Source organism: Eucyclogobius newberryi, unplaced genomic scaffold, assembly GCF_026437365.1.
Source record: "Eucyclogobius newberryi isolate DKJ021-1_F unplaced genomic scaffold, fEucNew1.0.hap1 SCAF_12, whole genome shotgun sequence".
In the NCBI taxonomy this organism is placed as follows: Eukaryota; Metazoa; Chordata; class Actinopteri; order Gobiiformes; family Gobiidae; genus Eucyclogobius; species Eucyclogobius newberryi.
The window spans coordinates 38,328,412-38,335,950 of NW_027315746.1; the positions used below are offsets into that span (position 1 = coordinate 38,328,412).

The 7,539-nt window shown below is 47.8% G+C and overlaps 1 protein-coding gene across 1 annotated transcript in view; it reads left to right on the plus strand.

Moving 5' to 3' along the window:
* The window catches only part of stard3nl (STARD3 N-terminal like), a 31,657-nt gene extending 26,782 nt beyond the window's left edge, over positions 1 to 4,875 (plus strand). Inside the window, exons 7-9 of the mRNA XM_072441975.1 lie at positions 2,880 to 2,978; positions 3,632 to 3,701; positions 3,900 to 4,875. Coding sequence (XP_072298076.1) covers positions 2,880 to 2,978; positions 3,632 to 3,696 — 164 coding nt within the window. The 3' untranslated portion in view covers positions 3,697 to 3,701; positions 3,900 to 4,875. The remainder of the gene's footprint in view (positions 1 to 2,879; positions 2,979 to 3,631; positions 3,702 to 3,899) is intronic.
* The last annotated feature ends 2,664 nt before the right edge of the window (positions 4,876 to 7,539 follow it).

A 7,539-nucleotide genomic window follows, 5' to 3' on the forward strand; every position in this document is an offset into this window, starting at 1 on the left:
TAAATTATTGCTTTAACGCTGTGTTTTAAGGCAGTCTCGTGATCACTTTAGAATCTTACTTGTCTGCTCCGGTGGAGCTAATGCTAAGCTAACATGTTGCTTCAGTGCACTCTGCAATACGGGCTTAATGTGACTACTTGCTGTTATCACCATGTTATCGGGTTATTTTTCGGCGTGGGTTGGCCCGTGGGTTGTGTGGGTCGTGCTTTGTGTCTGTTTTATGGTGCTAAACCGGCTGTTAGCCCCGCAGCCCGGAGCTAAACGCAGCTATTCGGAGCTAAGTTGTAAGCTAAACTTTGCTATGTTATGGGTTATTTTTCGGCGAGGGAAGAGAAAAAAACTACAACTCCCGATACCACTTCTGGTCACGTGGCTTACGTACGTCGCACGTCACGCACGCACTGCGTCACTCGAACCAATCACGCGCTTGCCTGGCCATTATCAGCTTCCTGTGTCTCTCTGTGCACGGTGTTGGGAGAGACGACAGGACGGCTGAACCAGGTAAGCTTTGCGACTAAAACACCCGCTTTTAATCACTTTAATGTGCGCCGGTTTTAAACTCGAGTGTATGTTTATGTTTTGGTGTGCTGTTCTGCAAGTGTTTTGCTTTTACGAGCCGTGTTATCTCAAGTGATCTAGCTAGCATCGCTAGCCGAGGGCAGATGTCCCAATATCTCCGCGTTTTGCATCTTAAATACACCGTTAACGTCACAATGTGAACTGTTATCTGTGAAGCGTGTTATTCCCATATTACTGTTAACCCTAATCCTTTTATCCCCCTTTTCAGAATTGGCAAAGACACCCTGACTGACATGACCTGTCTCTACGTGAAGTCTGCTAAGGAGCGTGGTAAGTGTAAAACATTATTTTGGTGATTTTCGTGTTTTAATGATTAGAGTATAATTAACCATAAGCAACATCTGTTTTTCAGGTGAGCCTGCAGTTTGTACATCAAGCTTCAGATCACTGTGGAAACAGCTTCTCCCACACATCAGAAGCTGCAGGCCACGCACAGATCATCAGATTATCACGCGAGCAACATGAAGACCAGGGTTGACACTTTGGAAGACATCGCTGAGGTTAGTTTATATGATTTGACTACTGTAATGTGTAAACATTAGCCTGGCAAAACTTCAGTGCTGCTCTCTGCTTAAGATATGTTTCTTCTGTTCTCATTTTTTTACATTGTCGCCCTTGTCATCAGGTAGTGGAAAACAGCTCTCCTGAGTCTCACCTCAATATCCCACAGCTTGTTGGAACGGCGGATGGCAAAGTGTTTGTCAAGAACTTGGACTGGCAGAAGCATCTGAGTCCCTTCTTCAGACGGCTTCCAAAGATCAAGAGCTATCAGCACTTCAGGTATTTATATTGAAACTCTCACATTGTGTTAAAAAAAAAAAATAGTTAATGAGTGTTTTATGTGAAATAGTTAGCCATTTCTTAAATGTCCTGTTATTTGTTTACAGCTTTGATGCCAAGAGCCGAGAGTTACAGCACAGAAGAGTGCACAGACGAAGAAGAGGATGAGGATGTGATCTCTGATGTAATTGGACTCTGGTGGTGTACATATCATATCTATTATCTCATATCTCATATACTCAAAGCCATGGACCCGTTGCAGTTCGTATACCTGCCCCTGGCATCTGTTTATAAGAGTTCTTCTATTAAGAGTGTTTTTTAAACTTCCTATAAGTTACTGTCCTTTCCCCCTGTATCTACTGCGTTGTAACATTAAAGGCTATCTTATCTTATCTTATCTTATCTTTTGTTGTTTGTGTTGCACTGAATCACCTGTGAATTATGTTTATCGACAAATGCAATGAACCCTATTCTGATTCTGATTCTTTGATTCTATTCAGGGCCTTTTGTAATCCAAGTATTTCCATTTTAATACAGTAACTTCTAATTCTGATTCAAGTCCAGTTACCATCAATAACAACACTCCTCTTGAGTCTTCAGTGACAGCTGTAGGGGGAGGTGGTGTCAGTGTGACAGGGGGAGGGCTTATCTCAATGAGATGCAAATGAGCCCCGCCCCCCTGTGACTCTGGGCTCACTCCGGTGAGAAACTTTGGAAGCCGTTTTCTCAGTGAATGGGTTTGAGAGTTGTATACATTCAAATGAGCACAACTTACTCAAATATGATCAGATCTACATGAGTGAGACATCATTGGAAAGCTTTGAATTCACACTTTCAGAATCTGTGAATAACTCAAAATGTCTCCGGGTAGACATGTAACTGGTTTAGCCACAGTCAGTCACATATGGGAAAGAGTGTCTGGAGTGGTCCAGTCTGGTCCAGTCTGGTCCATTCTGGTCCATTCTGGGCCAGTGTGGTCCATTCTGGGCCAGTGTGGTCCAGTCTGGGCCAGTGTGGTCCATTCTGGGCCAGTGTGGTCCAGTCTGGGCCAGTGTGGTCCAAGAGACTTGGTTTTCCATCTGACGGATCACTAAACACGGACAAAATGTATGATAGCAGCAAAATTGTTAAATTGAATGAAATGAAGGTTTTGTGATTTCTGTCGTGTCTTTGTGTTTTTGTTCCTGTTGTGAAGCACTTTTAATTGCCTTGTGTACAAATTTAGCTCTAGAAAATAAACTTGCCTTGCCTACTTTCTTCTGCTGGTCGTTTTCATGTCAGGAAGGAAGAGGAATACAAGTAATTCAATTAAATTCAGAGTCCGGAGTCCTCTGTCCTTAGACCCTCCTTCTGCAGGAAAAACTACAATTCTTATTCTTATATCTCTAGTTTTCTGTATGAAATACAAACATATCAATTTGTCAAAGTAAACTTCAACATAATGTGAAGTTAGACGTTAGATCATGTCCCATGGCTTTGTTTATTCAGGATAAACCTTGAGGAACATGTGTTTGTTGCAGGGTTTGCTGGTTTGGTGAGTGGGGCTGAGCGGGCCCCTCTGTTAGGCCCTGGGCCCCTGTCAGATGGACAGTTCTACTCTCCTCCTGAGTCTGTGGCAGGTACGGCCCCAACAGCATACACTGTAGAGACAAAGCACACGATATGTGACGATATGTTTCAAAAGTACAATCTATGCATAATAGCTATAACTGCTTTTAATTGTATGTAATTTAACATTTTGGGAATTATTTGGCTTTGTTTAAAGATTTTGTTTGATATATATTACTATTATATGTAACTGTGAGTGACGTGTCCCACAGGGCCACGATCCCTGATAATGGTGCAGCGTTTGGGCCACAGGGCGTGGCTGGAGTGGAGCTTTGGTGCTGGTGGAGGAAGCAGTCTGTTGACTTTTGTATCATCAACTCATTCATCCTGTTGCAGATGCGCTCACTGTTCTGTGATTCCAAAGAGGCAGTTCCTCAGTTCATTACCATGTCCTTCAAACCAGTCCAAACAGAGCATCATTTCATATGAAAATCAAATACAATCCATATTCACCATAACGCTTATTACATATCACAGTTCGGCGGAAGCGGTCAACAAACGGTGCCGTCTAGCAACCGCCACCTGCTTCTAACCCACAGCGACACCCTGTGGCCGCTCCCAACACTGCACCAGTGTCAGGGATTTGGGCTTCTATATCCATAAAAAACATTTCAGCTGATTTGATTGAAAACTGTCTCATTCTGTAGAGCTTTTTATGTTGTAGATTCTGATGAGGAGCTGGAGGACAAACATGAAGCAGAAAAGGGCCTCATCCACCCCGGGCCCTAGCGCAGGTAAACACAGACATGAAAGAAGCAAAATGAATATCATGGATGTTTCTGATTAACCAAACTTACACCTTCCTGTTCCCAAAACTGTTCATTCTGTGACTTTCAACCATTCATTTTGTGATTCAAATGTGGTTATGGTCCTTTCCAGTCGGTGCTATGTTGGGTTTTGTCCCTTGTCTCATGTGTCATTGTGTCTTTCAGGTTCCATCTTGACCTGGAGGACCTGGTCAAGTGTCTCCGCTGTGGACATTCTGCCTTTGACTCGTCAAACTTTCATTTTCTATTTTGGATTGTTCTTAAAGGAAATGAACATAGGACTTACAAAGTGTGTGCACCTGAATGACCTTTGACCTGGGACACAAATGATTACAACAGTGTTCATTTCATTTGTTTTGTGTGTAAATGTTAGTTCAGTAAATAATATGACACAAACTGAGATGTTGTATTACGTCTCCGTGTTAAATGTGACTTAGGACATTTGGAGTTATTTTATATATATTTTTTCTGTACTTTTGTATTATTTTGCACATGACTTTGTTGAGTCGTTTTCTAAAGTCACATTTGCCTCATTTGGACTTTACAATACAAAGAAAAGCACATAAAGCAGGTTGAACTCTCCCTGAGTTGGATTCTTGACTAAGAGAACTCAGAAAACAGGTTTGGAATAGAGTTTGTTCACATTGAATTTAGCTGAGGGGAAAACTGGAGTCGCCGTGAAAACGATGAACCAGAGGAGGCGGCCATCTTGAAATGACCAGAGGAAGTCATGTGACACTGGATACATTATTTTCAAAAAGGTTTTAAAAAGGTCATGTCAAATAAAGGTGTTACTTTCAAGAATACTAAGCATGATGAATATAACTGCAGTTTGGACTAAACCTGCTGTTTGAAACCAGGTCATTATATGGGCCAGTATTCATTTTGAAAATAATTGGATTGTATTATCTTGTATTATCTTGTATTATCTTGTATTATCTTGTATTATCTTGTTGCATTGTGGCTGTCCTTGTGAGGTTAAACATTCTAACTATGATTTGAGGATCATCCACATGGTTTTACAGAGGACAAACCTCCCTAAAGGATCAAGTGTACAAACAACAAAGCTAAACATGGTGTGAAAACACTAAAAGATGTATGTGACTCTGGGACATCGTCCATCGCCACCACAGACATTGTTGATTCATTTCTCACTGTGGCCCTCAGAGGCAACTGTTGTTGTGATTTTGGGCCTTACAAAAATAAATTGAATTGAATTGAATTGAATTGAGCAGGGACTCCTAGACTTCCTCTCCCCAGACACTTCCTCTAACTCCTCCGGGGGGATCCCGAGGCGTTCCCAGGCCAGCCGAGAGACATAGTCTCTCCAACGTGTCCTGGGTCTTCCCCGGGGCCTCTTCCCGGTGGGACATGCCTGAAACACCTCCCGAGGGAGGCGCCCAGGAGGCTCCGGAACAGATGCCCGAGCCACCTCAGCTGGAGGAGCAGCGGCTCTACTCCGAGCTCCCCCCGTGTGGCCGAGCTCCTCACCCTATCTCTAAGGGAGCGCACAGCCACCCGGCGGAGGAAACTCATTTTGACCGTTTGTATCCGCGATCTTGTTCTTTCGGTCACTACCCAAAGCTCATGACCATAGGTGAGGTCAGAACATAGAGCGACCGGTAAAACGAGAGCTTTGCCTTTCGGCTCAGCTCCCTCTTCACCACAACGGTCCGATGCAGCGACTGCATCACTGCAGCCGCTGCACCGATCCGCCTGTCGATCTCACGCTCCATCCTTCCCTCACTCATGAACAAGACCCCGAGATACTTGAACTCCTCCACTTGGGGCAAGGACACCCCACCCACCTGAAGAGGGCAAGCCACCTTTTTCCGGTCGAGAACCATGGCCTCGGATTTGGAGCTGATTCTCATCCCAGACGCTTCACACTCGGCTGCAAACCGTCCCAGTGCAGCTGCAGGTCCGGGTTTGATGGAGCCATCAGGACAACATCGTCTGCAAACAGCAGAGATGAGATCCTGTGGTCCCCAAACCGGATACCCTATGACCCCTGACCACACCCTCTGACCCCTGACCACACCCTCTGACCCCTGACCACACCCTACGACCCCTGACTGCGCCTAGAAATTCTGTCCATAAAAACTATGAACAGAACCGGTGACAAAGGGCAGCTCTGAGGAGTCCCACATGCACTGGGAACAGGTCTGACTTACTGCCGGCAGTGAACACAGCTCCTGCTCCGGTCATACAGGGACCGGACAGCCCTGAGCCCTGACCACTTCTTGAACAGAGGGACCACCACCCCAGTCTGCCAGTCCAGAGGCGCTGTCTCCGACCGCCACGCCATGTTGCAGAGACGTGTCAGCCAAGACAGTCCTACAACATCCAGAGACTTAAGGTACTCAGGCCTGCCACTGAGGAGTTTGCGAACAACCTCAGTGACTTCAGCTTGGGTGATTGACGAGCCAGCCTCTGAGTCCCCGGTCTCTGCTTCCTCTTTGGAAGACGTGACTGAGGGATTAAGGAGATCCCAAAAGTATTCCTTCCACCGTCCGACGATATCCCCAGTCGAGGTCAGCAGGTCTCCACCCGCACCGTAAACGGTGTTGGTGAAGCACTGCTTCCCCCTCCTGAGGCGCCGGACGGACAGGGACGGGGGCGACCGATTGTCCTCCTCCATGGCCTCCCCAAACTCCTCCCATCCCCGGGTTTTTGACTCTGCGACAGCAAAAGCTGCGGCCTGAAAGGCCTGCCAATACCTGTCGATGACCTCAGGAGACCTACAAGCCAGAGTGGCCTGATATGCCTCCTTCTTCAGTCTGACGGCATCCCTTACTTCCGGTGTCCACCACCGGGTTCGGGAGTTGCCGCCGCGACAGGCACCGGAGACCTTGCGACCACAGCTCCGAGCAGCCGCATCAACAATGGAGGTCGAGAACATGGTCCACTCGGACTCAATGTCCCCAACCTCCCCCGGGATCTGGGAGAAGCTCTCCCCGAGGTGCGAGTTGAATACCCTACTGACAGAGGGCTCCACTAGACGTTCCCAACAGACCCTCACAATGCGCTTGGGTCTGCCAAGTCTGTCCGGCTTCCTCCTCCGCCAGAGGATCCAAGTCACCACCAGGTGGTGCTCTACAGCTCCGCCCCTCTCTTCACCCGAGTGTCCAAGACACGCAGCCGGAGGTCAGATGACACGACAACAAAGTCGATCATTGACCTCCGGCCTGTGTCCTGGTGCCATGTGCACTGATGGACCTTGTGCTTGAACATGGTGTTCGTTCTGGACAATCCGTGGCTAGCACAGAAGTCCAATAACTGAACACCGCTCGGGTTCAGATCGGGGAAGCCGTTCTTCCCGATCACCCCTCTCCAGGTGTCACTGTCATTGCCCACGTGGGCGTTGAAGTCCCCCAGTAGAACAACGGAGTCCCCGGTCGGTGCACTGTCCAGTTCCCCTCCCAAGGACTCCAAGAAGGCCGGGTACTCTGCACTGCTGTTCGGCCCGTAGGCCGCCACAACAGTGAGAGACACCCCGCCCCGAAGGCGAAGGGACGCGACCCTCTCGTTCACTCCAACACGTGGTGGCTGAGCTGAGGGGCTATAAGCCCACACCAGCCCCGCCCACACCAGCCCCGCCCACACCAGCCCCGCCTCTCCCCGCGGGCAACACCAGAGAAGTGGAGCGTCCAGCCCCTCTCGAGGAGATGGTTCCAGAGCCCAAACTGCGCTGGAGGTGAGGCCGACTATATCTAGTCGATATCGCTCAACCTCCCGCACAAGCTCAGGCTCCTCCCCCCAGCGAGGTTACGTTCCATGTCCCCAGAGTTAGTCTCTGTGTCCG